The following is a 13,311-nucleotide window of genomic DNA, read 5'->3' as shown; positions in this document are numbered from 1 at the left end:
CGAAAACCTGTCATGGCGTCCGGATAGATGTTGAATCGTTCTAGGTACCATTCCGATCGAGCAAGAATCATTCTTTCCATCACTTTGCCGACGCAGCTCGAAAGCGCAATTGGACGATATGATGAGATCTCAAGCGGAGACTGGGAGAGCGAGCCTACAATTACATCCGTGACTTTCTCTCCAATCGCACGGCTACCCTCTCGGCCGGGGATTTACGATCAGACCAGCTTCCCCTTGGCAGCAAAGGCACCCCGCAAGGTTCAGTTATCTCCCCCATGCTCTTTAACTTAGTCATGATTGGCCTTGCCAAGCAACTACAGCAAGTCGACAATATCAACCATACCATCTACGCCGACGACATCACCATCTGGTCGTACCGAGGCAGTGATGGTCAAGTGGAATCAGCCCTCCAAACGGCGATTGACACGGTTGAAGCCTAACTCCAAGGGACCGGACTGCGCTGTTCGCCGGCTAAATCGGAGCTTCTGCTATACAAGCCCATTCAGCGGGGTCGCCCTCCCAAACACCAATCTGATCACCGGCCCTGTGACGCCATCACCCTACGCCTTCAAGATGGCAGTCCTATCCCACACGTCCCTAGTATCCGGGTTCTCGGTCTCACCATCTCTACCAACGGCTCCAACGCCTTGGCTCTCAACAAGATCTGTGCCCAATCTCAGAACACCCTACGACTTCTTAAACGTATATCTAACCGACGCGGAGGACTCAAAGAAGAAAGCCTTCTCCGACTCGTCCAATCCTTTCTCATATGCCACATTACCTACGTTGCTGCGTACCTCAACTGGTGTCGAGCAAAACAAGCTCGACACCCTCATACGAGGGGTCTACAAGCAAGCACTTGCTCTCCCACATTGCACCAGCACTGAACTCTTCAACCAACTGGGAGTTCACAACAATCTTTCCGAACTCATTGAAGCCCAACAACGCTCTCAGGTTGAACGGCTCACCCTTACTGAAACGGGGTGCTTTATTCTGTCCACGCTTGGCTTCACCTACCATCAGCAACAGGGCCCCAAACAACCGATCCCGAACGACATCCGTAGCTGGATCTACATAGACCCTATCCCTAGAAATATGCAGCCTGAATATAACAGGGCCCGGCGCCAAGCTCGGGCCGGAGCTATCATAAAAGCCCTTGCCCATGTAGCTGGCGTCACATTTGTTGATGCAGACCAATACTCCCATGGCACACGATTTGTGGCCGTCGCCACACGCGATGGAGTCCTACACCACGCCTGCAGCGTCACTACCCCCACTGCGGAGACGGCTGAAGGAGTGGCCATCGCCCTGGCCACTTTAGATCCCACCTGTCACACCATAGTGTGTGACTCTCGCTCAGCCGTTACTAACTTCAGCAAAGGCCGTATTTCTCCCCAAGCTCTTCGAGTCCTCTGCCAGGCACCACACTCTAAAGACAGCATAATCTCCCTAACATGGATCCCGGCCCATGCCGGCGCTGTCCACCCACACCTCCCCAATCTCAACGAGGTCACCCACTCCATTGCGCGAGGCCTAGTCAACCGCGCCGGAGTCACTGGAGATGAGTTGGGCACCAGGGACAGTATGACAACTTATAACGATCTCGTTAAGGCATTTTACCTCAGTCGCCGAATCTTCCCCCCGCCTCACCCAAAGTTCAGCCGGGCGCAGGCTACCACCCTGCGTCTACTACAAACAAACACGTACCCTTCACGCGCCCGCCTCAACCTTATATTTCCGGACGTCTACACTACCCCCAACTGCCGGTGCTGTGGAATTCACCCGGCTACACTTCCGCATATGCTATGGGAGTGCCCAGCACAGTACACCCAGACTAACACCACGACTCTCTCGTCGAGGTTGCATGAGGCTCTGCGGAGCTCCGCCCTCGACGACCAAACATGGGCGACACAGCACGCCCGCGAGGCGGCGGCGAGGCAAGCCCTCGACGTCCTTTCGTGGGAGGCTTAGGCCCGGCCATCATAAAGTGCTGGTTCTACAATAAAAGTTTATTCCTCCTCCTCCTCCTATCAAGTTAGACAACATGCTGCATTACGTTTTCGCTTTCACCGTTCAGATTCTCTGCGAAAGATCAAAAAGTCTGTTAATCTCTAGTTGTTAATCTCTAATCTCTAGTTAATCTCATTCGCCGCTTTTACCAGAAACGAGACTCTCTATGCAACTCGCTTTCTATTAAGAAGTGTTGCTTACCTTTCAGTTCTCCTTCGAAAGCAGGCGCTACGCTCCAGAAGACGCCATGTTTGCTGTCGACATGATAAGTTATTATGGATGCGCACTACCAGGTGAGCCATGGGACAACATAACCAAGGAAAGTGGGTTAGGTTCAATAGTTTAAATGGCAACATGAAACGGCTACACACGCACACAAAGAGGAAAAGTAGGTATAAACAATCATTGCAAAATGAAACTCGAAAGTCACATGATTCGTCATAATGTCAAGTCAGGGGCAGGAGTATTTAATGGCGCTTTTAGCGTGTCGTTCTTTGTGCATTACGCCATTGGCTGGAAGGACACCCCCTCTCTATTAGCACTGCTGCGATGAATGATAGCAAACGAATAGAATGACAAGGAAAAATCCTTTTCAGATGTGATCTACAAATATTTCAGCGTTCGTGTGGGCGCTACAACACCATGGCTTCAGAAAATTTACAATATTTTGATCGAACAACAAAGCAACTTGGGCTATTTAAAAAAAAAAAACTTTAGCCTGAATGTCTGTGGCATATATTGCATCGTTCCTCTAGAAAATATTTGGTTTTACTGAGTTCCTTGCCGCGGGTATTGTGGCACGTGTATTTGTTACATTTTTCTTTTTTTGTTTTTTTTACCCCTTCATTTGCCACTTGCGTCTCAACGTGGCGTTCGCAGCCAAGACAAACAACTGCACCGACTCTGAATTTCGTTGTTCCAATGGAGCATGCATACATAAATCGGATCTATGCAACTATGTTGATGACTGCGGGGATAACAGCGATGAATCAAAGTGCGGTGAGTATGGTATTCTTGAACTGCTCTTCCGGTCAAGCAAATTACTTATCTTGCAGTAGAAATTACTCACACAGTCGAGGTGCGTTCACGCCTTCACCGTCGACACCACCGCTCTCAGCATGGTGAGACACGCATGCGTGGAACGGGTGCTGTGTATTGGATGTCACGCGATTTACGGCAAGCTCCAGGGCGAGTACGCAAGTGCGACCTGAAAAAGCAGTTTTCCCGTGCTCCCAGGCTTGGAAGTCACGTAATGTGATGAGTATGAAACGCATTGCACAATTCAAATAGTAAGGGAAGCGGCAGCACGGAGCGTTCGCTTTGGGTCAAGCACGCGCACTACATTGTACATTATTCGAGAACTGTCAACGCGTGTGATCGTGGTCATTGAGCGAACCCTATTCAAGTGTATTTCTGGACGCGTGACACTACAAGTGTTTACCTGATAAGTGAATGTTTACTGTAATTTGTACTTCCCAAATATCCGCAAGCCTTATTTATTGTGATGACCTAACCTCCTTATTCAAAAAATGCATCTTAAAAAAAAACTAAAGGCAAATACTAAGTCGACGTGGACTGTTTAATATCATCCCAGAAACCTTGCAACGCTTGTTTCATGCCAAGAAAAGACAGTTTACGAGAAAATTTAAAGGCGAGGCGTCATTTATAGCATCCTCGGTAAATCCGCCTCAGTCGCCTCAAAACCATTTGGAGTTACAGTGTCCGAAGCCTTCTGAGGAGCAAATGTAAGTAAATACGAGAATAAACATGCTGTGTGCTGGTGCACACTGCTAGTGCCAGCTGGCGTAGCGCGCCAGGTTTGAGCTGGGCGCACCAGTAAACTTTGTCAGTATGCTTACTTCTGCAATGTGTGCGCCGCGATGAAGTCCTCCATAGTGCTAATCATTGAAGGGAAAATTGTTGTGTGGCGATGAACAAGTCTCAACTTGACGAGCTTATGGTTGTGATAACTCATTGAGTACTGAATACGGCCGTATTCGCATTACTATCTTTGTATATCATAAATACCCGGCTCGAGCAAAGGACAACATATGGCTAGGAACTCAGAACTTCTGTTGCGTTTGTTTTCTGGAAAAGAAATCCGTTAAGGCTGAAAACGTTGATCACGTCGATTTTCGAAGCTTCAAGGCGGCCACCTGCCGATGTTTACCAGCCAGCACTTGTCAGTGCGCCAACGCCACCGGCTGACTGCACGAGTCAGTGCCGTAGGCCCATCTCAACCAACAAACCTGATAGATTTGATCACTTTCATTTGACGAACTATAAGAACCTCATGAAAAATTTCAAGGTGCGCTAATTTCCATGCTGTCATCATACCAGTCCATCTGCGTCGTCTACAAGGCGCACGTTATGCATTGCCTGCTGGTATTGCACAGCAGCGCTCCACCGATATTTCTCGTGCGCCTCAGTCCAACAAATGAACCACCCCAACAGTGCGCACCCTGTTTATCAATAATGGCGAGTTTCGCAGTGGTGCGGTTTGTCGAGGATGAACTGGCGCGCCGGGGGCCACAAGTGCGCAAAGGGGCGAACTACTGAGGATGTCATAAGATCAAGTTAAGAATTAGTTTCAAGGTAAGATACTTTTCTGAAAGCGGAGGTGTTATTTTACTATCATTATCAATACTTTGCTCTGTGGGGAAAACTGCGACTGCTTTGAACCGCCTGTACTCGGCGGAACCATAGTCACGTGACATCATTCCCTTTTTATTATATTTGCTAATTTGTACAAGTTATTACCATTATTATATATGTGTAAGGAAGCGCATAACTGTGTTATTTAGAGAATATGCATTAACGCGACAAAAAGTGGAAATCCGCTAGTCATGCTGAGAGATACTCTCAGACTGGCAGTCTCTCAGACATGAAAAGACTAACCGATGGGGACAAAACTAAACGCTATCGTGAGGCAGGTTGACGTGTATGCAAATCCGCATGTCAGTACCACCACACCAGGTCGGTGGCACTAGGTGGGTCCATGAGATTTTGTTTGCACGCTCTGTTATGTCACCTCATGTCTGGCTGTCCCTGCTATTTCGACACACCTGAATGTACTCTAGATCTGTTGTCTGTATTGAATTTCATTTTTCATTTCCTGTCCTTCCATTATTTCAACGTTGTGAGGTACGACCCAATGCGACGAATTGTCACCCAGAAAACGCCCCTGCCGTGTCTATCTGGATGGTGCGCAGCCATAGTTGGTAGAGAGATTTAGCTTGTCCGGTACTGCGGTAAACGCAGGCGGACTGGGCGTTTCACCGTTAGGGGGGCACGCATGTTTCTTTTTCCAATCCTTTGCTCTACGACTTCCACTAGATGTCCTGTTCGCAAACCAACGCATTGTCACCAGTGACGAGCCTCTGCGAGAATTCACAGCTGTCGTCTTATGTGTTCCAATGTATGAAGCAATCTTTTCGTCACAACTTTTACCCAGGAGTCAACAGTTTCGGGGCCATCTTGGTGTAAGCAATTTTGGTTTCCAAATTCTAGGTCGAAATTCACTGAACGGACAAACTTATCAAACGACTTGCTTCTTGTAATATTCCAACAATCATTCAGTGGTCGTTGAGCACAAGACAACGCACCCAATTCACGTTTTCATGTTCACATGATGTGAAGCCGCGTCCAGGGATTTCATTGTTCTTCGTGTCTTCACGGCCTTGGCGGAACACCCGCCAGAACACGGTTCGCTCCATTAGGACAGCATTTCTACAAGCGTTCAGCAACATTGAAAGAATCTCGGGACCATTTGTGCCTAATTAGTGCCTAACCATTCTTTGTTCTGTCTGTTCGCTTATCTACATTTCAAGAAAAATTGGTTGCCTTGTCATACACAGCTTTGGCTCCCACAGAAGTCAACCGGGCACTTTCAATTGGAGAAAGTGCGAGACTGGCGCCTTTACCCCTTCAACCATATTTTGCTGACTCACTGCGTGAATTTTAGGACAGGTATCCTATAGCACTTGCGACAGCGAAACATACAGCAAATTTTGATGTACTTGCTACGCCAGCCAACATATCAGTAATGCTGCGATGTAGCGTAACCCAACCTGACAAGGGACACATTCATTACATCGCAGGACCTTGAACGAACGAAAAAATGATATCCTTATTTGAAAGGCTGCGTAGAAGTTGGAAATGACAATATATAATGGAACTAATGCTCGATTTGATTACTTAACGTATCGATAGCACTGGTACGCATCGACATCAAAACTTATTCGTGTCACATTGTATTAAGCACATATCATGAAGGTATGCATTTTTGAATATCACCATGCTGAATAAACAGCGCCATCTATGAGAACGCTTACCAGAATCGCTTACTTCTCTGATTCCAGATGACTATCGACTTCGGTGCAACTTCGACATTTCGTTCTGTGACTGGACACCAGATGCTCCATTAGATAAAACCCACAACAATTGGGTTTGCATGCATCCAACGGCAACTTTGTCACATTCTCCAACGCGAGATCACACAACAGGCACCCGTGACGGTAAAATCTCACTGCACACATGGTACAACTATATTTGCCCCCGCTGCGACATTGCCAAAACGACTAATGTGCTTGAAAATTCTGCGGTATTTTTGTCGCTCAGAAATTCATAGCAACCAGAGCTGCACGAAAGTTCTGGACGTTTGAGGAGAAGTCACTGGTTGTTAAACGTATAGCATAATTTTATTCTGTTCGGTCCATACAAAGTAAGTGGAAAATACTGCTGCTTAGAGAGCTTGCAGTAAATGGTGTGGCATATATGTTTTAGTGTTGTGCAGTGCCGATTTATATGAATGCTGTTTTTACCTTTGCTAACTATTTTTCGCTATAGTTGTTAGCATTGTTTTCTATGTCACTTCAAAAAAGACAATACTCTAACGTCAAGGCTAGTTTGATTCATGTTCTCTTTCTTTTGTTATCTTTTGCCCTAATTTCTTTTTTGACATTGTGACCAAAAATCTGGAGCAGCATGCCTGGCGATCAGTCAGGCTAACATCTCAGATATATAATTAAACATTGTATCTCTCTCGCTTTTTATTCTATAGTATGTCTTTCATTATGGCTAGGTATAATGGTCATACTCCTCAGCATTTCAAGCACGAAATGCATTCAGGGTAATTTCCGTGGTATTTGATGGAGAGATTATTGGTCTGAATGCTTTCGTCACTCTTCGTGAGGATGCACTCGTCATATTTCGCCAGATGTTGGAACTGACGCGTTGAATCGTGTCTTTGAAAGATAACCGTAACGAAAGCATAAGGTACGTGCTTCGTGATCGTTCACTAGCGCCGTAGTTGGTTCCTTAGAAAGTGTATGATGAACTACCCAGTGCTACGTCAGAATAAAAAAAAAACACCGTTATAGTGCTTCAGCACGAAGCAATGCAGATATAATTTGGCTTCAATACTATTTCCTGCTGAAGTATTGAAATGTCTGTACGAAAATATTTTTGATAAAGTGAATGAAGAGTGCAATTACAGTGATGACGTTATGCGGCTGGAAAATACGTATGTGAAATTTTATGCGCAAGGGCTACGTGCTAAGGTAGCTAGCAAATTCAACACTCGTTTACCAATTTTATTATAGGGTAACCATTCTTTGGCGAATACTTCAGCAAAATCTGTGGCGAAGTTAAGACATCTATAGACGTTATATTAGTGTAAATGTAGTTGATTGGTAGCTTTAGAATCCAAAGGAAGGAATGAAAGAAAATCCAAAAGGGACAACAGCTCGCGACATGTTCCCTTGAAAAGTTGCTTTCCTTGAAAGCGTACTTGTCCACATTAGTAGTATGCATGCAAATAAGCCTGCCTGGAGGTGGCGAAGTATAAAAATAATAGCTCACTGGTGGATGTGGTAATAGTGTAATAGTAGATAGTTCGAAGCCTTAAAAAAAGAATAAATTTATGATGTCGCCGTCGTCAAGTCCAGGTCGTAATAAATTACGGAAAATAAAAGAAAGGAGAATAAAGAAAATGCGGTGGTGTGGCCAAACAACAACAAAAAACTAGTTGTGACGGCATTTCGGTTTAGTGGATACTATATACCTGCAAAATAAATTAAGAATTCGTCACCTTAACACATTCCATCGTTATAATAGTGTCATAGTAGAAGATTGGTACTAAGTCGCTAGCCGAATAAGTAAAAATCAAAATAGCAGCCGAGACACAGAATGCTTACGCATTAGTAGACAATTCACATAATTTCTGCAGCATTTTTATCGTCACAGCCGGCTTATTTTATATGCGCTGCGAGCCAACGTTCATTACATAACTCTTCGTTTGCCGTTGTTGAGCGCTGTTGTAAAACAAACGTGCTTTATACCCACAAATGTTCTCTTTTAGTGATTCTATCTAATTATATATCATCACTACCCTGCCTGCTTTAGACAGTTATTTAAGTATATATACGTTAAATTTGCAGATCATCACATTTCTTATATACGCATTACACCATCAGCAACACTGAACCTCTTAACTTTATTTCCAGCTCCAACAAGATTTACATGCGTTTGATATATAATCGATCGCACTACCTTTCTGTCGTTCAGCTTCTGCAATGTCATTAAACTTGTCCACATTAAAGTAATAAAACTACCAATTTTATCCCTGGCAAGTATTTTTTATTACTTATAATACATTTTGCAAATGATCCTGCCTTTTACATTTCAATCCAGGGAAATTCATCATTCTGCAATCAAATTCAAAGGTAACAAAATCTACCATCTTGGGTCCTACACTGAATGCTGCTGGAAACTGTTCGGTAAGGACATTCAATTCCAGCGCCTCATTCCGGTGTCTTTATAGCGTATATTATTCGGTTGTGATAATTCAAAATCTACCAGAAATTAGTGGTACAAAGCGCTTCAATTAATATTTTAAATACTTGTGACTTGTGAGGCAAACGGGTTAAGAACATGCTTGAGGTGTGTAAACAGTACGAAGCACCTAATGAATGTGTACATTACATAAGGGAACCTGCTACATGGTTGCAAGAATGATGCGACAACGCATCGAGCTTGTTCTCAGCGCTTCAGTGAATAAATCAAAGCCAACGGTTCACAACACTAACACAATGGGTACCTCTTCGTCATTAACAATGGTGCATATCTACAATTTTTTTTCTAATGTTGCTTTCCAGCCTAGCGACAAGTCAATAGAACACGCACTGGTCTGTTTTGTTTTCTTGTCTGTACGCTGGAAAAAAGTATGATGTTAAATGAACGAGGCTTAAAACACATTGTTTAATTTGTTTTCTTTCTGACTCGTGGCTTTGCAATTAGCATGCTTTAACAATTTTTTTTCCTCTATGCGTCTTGCAGATAAAGTTCTTTTTCACCCTCCGTGGATGGAGTAAGCCGAAGCTGACACTCAATGTCCAAAGTACCAAGGACGGACCTTTGAAACCTGTATGGTCCGCAATCGGACCATCGCAGTTTTCTCACTTCACTGCGGCTAGCGTGCACTTCACCGAGACCGTCCCGTATCAGGTAAGAACGCGGCCATCTTTAAAAAGGGAATTGTGGGGCGCTGTATAAATCCTGTGACAGCAAAATTCGGACAGCAGTTTGCCGGAATAGTATAGCAGCAAATACGCGGTACACTGCTAATATTGCTTACTCACCCACACGGGGACTATCGCAGTCGCTCACTTGCTCCCTTTGTAGAAAGCTGTGAGGCCTATATTTTATCAGAACCCTTTAATGACGGCATAGATGAATACTAGTAAAAATAATTAATTTGTATCTAAATGCGCAAAACACATCGAGAATGAGCCCAATAAGCAAAAAAGAAAAATACTATACGAGAATTTTCTCAGAAATACGGGGGAAACTCTGGGCAGAAAATTTGAAGTGGGCTTCACCTCAAGCCGCACATGTCTCTCCTTAATCTGCAAACCATAGGTAAAAAATTCATTTGCTTTATACCACCTGTGTGGCACAGGTACAGACGGAGATCTTGCGTCGGTCTGTCTTCTAGGACCGTGATTTCAAAAGAAAGCGAGTTGTGTGCCACACTTCTTCTTTGTCCTGGCTTCGTGCTCTTACGCTTGCTGCCTGTAACCACGTGTTGTCAGAAGACACTTTGCCGGAAACGTTGCACTCGATACCAAAACTCAGCGAGAAAAAAATTACACCCAGTATGGTGCCTGTAATCAACACTCGTGAACAAGGAGGTTAAAGAGCCGTACTGGTTCTCTCGCTGAAGCTGCTCATATTTTCTTTATTTCACTCTCCATTTTGATTGATCTAAGCACCATTCCAGTCGATAGTGAATCGGGTGCCCTTCAATTATTCGAGATATCCGCTATTCCCTGCTCTCCATAAAGGCAACAGATGACTTTCACTGTTTTACACGCAGTGGTTGCTTAGTTGCTTTGGTGTTGCTCTGCTAAGCACGAAGTCTAAACCCGACGAGAGACAAGTTGGCACGTGGCAACACAGAATCGCTAAATGTTGTAACCTAAACCTGAAATTCTCCTATCATTACCAAAGGCGCAAAATACGTTATGCCACCAGCTAATCTCGATTCTTAAGCTCGCCTATTCCTCCGTTCCAAGCTGTTCCCGCCTCTCTCCTATCACTTAATTTTTTTAATTTTCTTCCACGCTTTTGCGCATATATCAACCATACGAGCCCTTTTCCAATGTACACCTTCCCCAGCTGCATTTATTTCTCTTATCCTGATATTTCATCTTCAGTATATTTCTCTTTTCTTTTCTTCGTGCTTTTCTTGTCTTTCATTTTTTTTGAAGACCCCCCCCCACACACACACACACATTTAAAAGTCCCATAGGCCAGAATACCTTTTTCGGTGCTTCCACCCCACAGCGCTCATGTCACTTCGGTATACCTCAGTGACGACACCTGCGTCTAACTGCTGAGGCTAAGGTCTGTTGAAAGACCTCGTCGCTGCCTTTGAACTATCCAGCTACCCCAGTCATTGCCCCCAGGCTCCGTGTCACCACCGTAATACCTTCGAAATCACCTTACGCACTGCTGCTGTGCTACTCAAGCCGTTCTTTAATCTCATGTCTTTTCGTTACTCGTGGACCACCCGGTTGACCGGCTCTTCTAAACTCACAAACGCATACCGCCTACGACACTTCTGTTAAGTTCTCTGAAGGCTTTCTAGCCTCTCGTTCTCCCAACACCCTACTACATTGTTGTTTTATTTTTCCTTGTACCATCTGCCCGCCTACCCACATTTGTTCCCACATCTTAGAAACCGCGCCTAGAAATTTCCAGCGACAGTGCTCATTTTGTTTTAAGTCTTTCCCTCTAGAGCCAGCCGCCAGCGACTCCGAATGAACGCGCGTTATGTCACTCTACTAACGTGTTCGAACTAACCTGCGCAGACTGACAACGCCGCCTTCGACGAAGATAGGTCCTCCTATCGAAACGTCGGCCAGCCTTTGTGAGGCATCTCATCTCTGTTTAAAAGCTCTATACTAAATTGGAAGGAGAGGAGAAGTCCTTAATTGCGTATCTTTCTTTTTATTTGCTAATTAGGTTACTTTTACCGGAGAACACCAAGCGCCTGGACACCAAGGCTACATAGCCATCGACGACGTGACATTTTCGGAAAGCTGCAAGATGTATGATGAAGGTGCGAACATGTCAGAAAACTATAGCCATTCAAAACAAATTGTTTAGTTCAAGACAGTTGATTACACTAATGTAGGGCAACTTCGTTAAAAGAAAGGTGAGCACAGTGTGTATTTTTCTGACATAGATTGTGGATATGTCTAGGTAAGTTATTGCGCTGGGCAGGTTGGCTGAAGATCAGGGCATGCATATTAACGCGGCTAGGATGCAAACTATGACTAAGTAGGAAAGATGCGGAATTCTTTACACTGGAGTATTTGTTTTGTCGCCGCGCTAATGTGCACCCTCAGAAAGGTTTGGGTGCGAGCTAGTTGGTACGGATCATTCATATTTAAAACAGCGCCAAAAAAACACACACGAGGGAGGATACAGGACGAGCGCTGACTGCCAACGACACCTTTATTGGAGCCTGCACAAAGAAATACAATTCGTAACGGGCATAAAGAGAGTGAAAGAAGGGGAAGGCGAGTCATCGTCGGTCGACTCCTGCTGCGCATGCCTCAATAGCATTAAACAATGTAAAAGTAACCATAACATGGCGGACACAGTTTGGTCTGTGTCCATCATGTTATGGTTACTTTTATTATAACGATTATAGAACAAGGTATTGCGTCTCATAACTTTTACCTAACAGCAGTGGAGTGATAGGCCACACAAACTGCTAGAATAGGCAAGCATTTTACTCACTGTGTAGAAATATGAGATCAGATGCCATCATTAATTATGAAAGTCAGCGGCCAAAGTTGTATGCTTGATAAGCTGGCTGCAACCTGATCAGAAGCTCATCGATGAAAACGGGAGCTAAATTTTACGCATCGATGAGTTGCACAAATACCGTATATATCGGGCTTCGCGCATACTGGGTCTATCACATTTATCTGTGAAGTGTCAACTGTCACCAAAAACAACTAATGGTTTCTGTCAAGAGGCCGTAAAAAAAGAAAGCACAGACTTTTATTACAAGGACATTTGCCTGTTGCATAACATTCAGCACGCAAAAGCTAAATACCTGAAGTGAGGCATCGCAGAAATGTTTGTGCTTTTATAAATAGGATCACAAACAAACGTGTGTGCACTGAACGCATAAATATAAAAAAAACACATTTAACAGCGACACGCTTGTTGTTTCCTAGTGGTCGCAGTTTCGAATAACTAAAAGGAGGCAGTATTTGTCTGTCTATGTCTAGCACATGTGCTGGGCCGTATATACATTGTTCTGCACCATGCGCAGAGTTGCCAGCGTCACCTACGACAACACCGCGACCGTATACCTGTGGAGATCAGGAATTCCAGTGCGGCACTACCACACAGTGCATTCCATCGACTCAAGTGTGCGACTTCAACCCTGATTGCTCAAATGGAGCTGACGAGGCGCGGTGTGGTACGTACATCATTGAGTGTAAATTATTTTTCATGCGAGACTGAGGCGGAACAATGTGTCAAGCCTTTGAGCAATTATACTGTCATGAAAGTGCTGGTAATCATAAAACCAACCGCTTCTGCAGGAATTCATAGCCTGAAAGAACACATTTCAGAGCACATTGTGCAGTCTATTTCTGAATGCAAGGTGAATTTATATTACATAGCAAAACATTCTGTAGTGAATTTTTTTCTGGATAGTGATGTAACGGTGCTTGGGTGCATCCCATCAAGTGAAAATTAATCCGGAGCCCAGCA

The 13,311-nt window shown here is 44.5% G+C and overlaps 1 protein-coding gene across 1 annotated transcript in view; it reads left to right on the top strand.

The window, feature by feature from the left end:
• The window catches only part of LOC126537870 (MAM and LDL-receptor class A domain-containing protein 1-like), a 232,206-nt gene that overhangs the window by 152,764 nt on the left and 66,131 nt on the right, over positions 1-13,311 (top strand). The window contains exons 35-41 of the mRNA XM_072287646.1: positions 2,219-2,303; positions 2,890-3,009; positions 6,372-6,527; positions 8,704-8,789; positions 9,349-9,516; positions 11,539-11,635; positions 12,866-13,015. Of these exons, the coding sequence (XP_072143747.1) occupies positions 2,219-2,303; positions 2,890-3,009; positions 6,372-6,527; positions 8,704-8,789; positions 9,349-9,516; positions 11,539-11,635; positions 12,866-13,015 (862 nt within the window). The remainder of the gene's footprint in view (positions 1-2,218; positions 2,304-2,889; positions 3,010-6,371; positions 6,528-8,703; positions 8,790-9,348; positions 9,517-11,538; positions 11,636-12,865; positions 13,016-13,311) is intronic.

The sequence above is a fragment of the Dermacentor andersoni genome, chromosome 4 (genome assembly GCF_023375885.2).
Source record: "Dermacentor andersoni chromosome 4, qqDerAnde1_hic_scaffold, whole genome shotgun sequence".
Classification (NCBI taxonomy): Eukaryota; Metazoa; Arthropoda; class Arachnida; order Ixodida; family Ixodidae; genus Dermacentor; species Dermacentor andersoni.
Note: the sequence above shows the minus strand (reverse complement) of the source record. Positions and strands in the feature narration are given on the sequence as shown.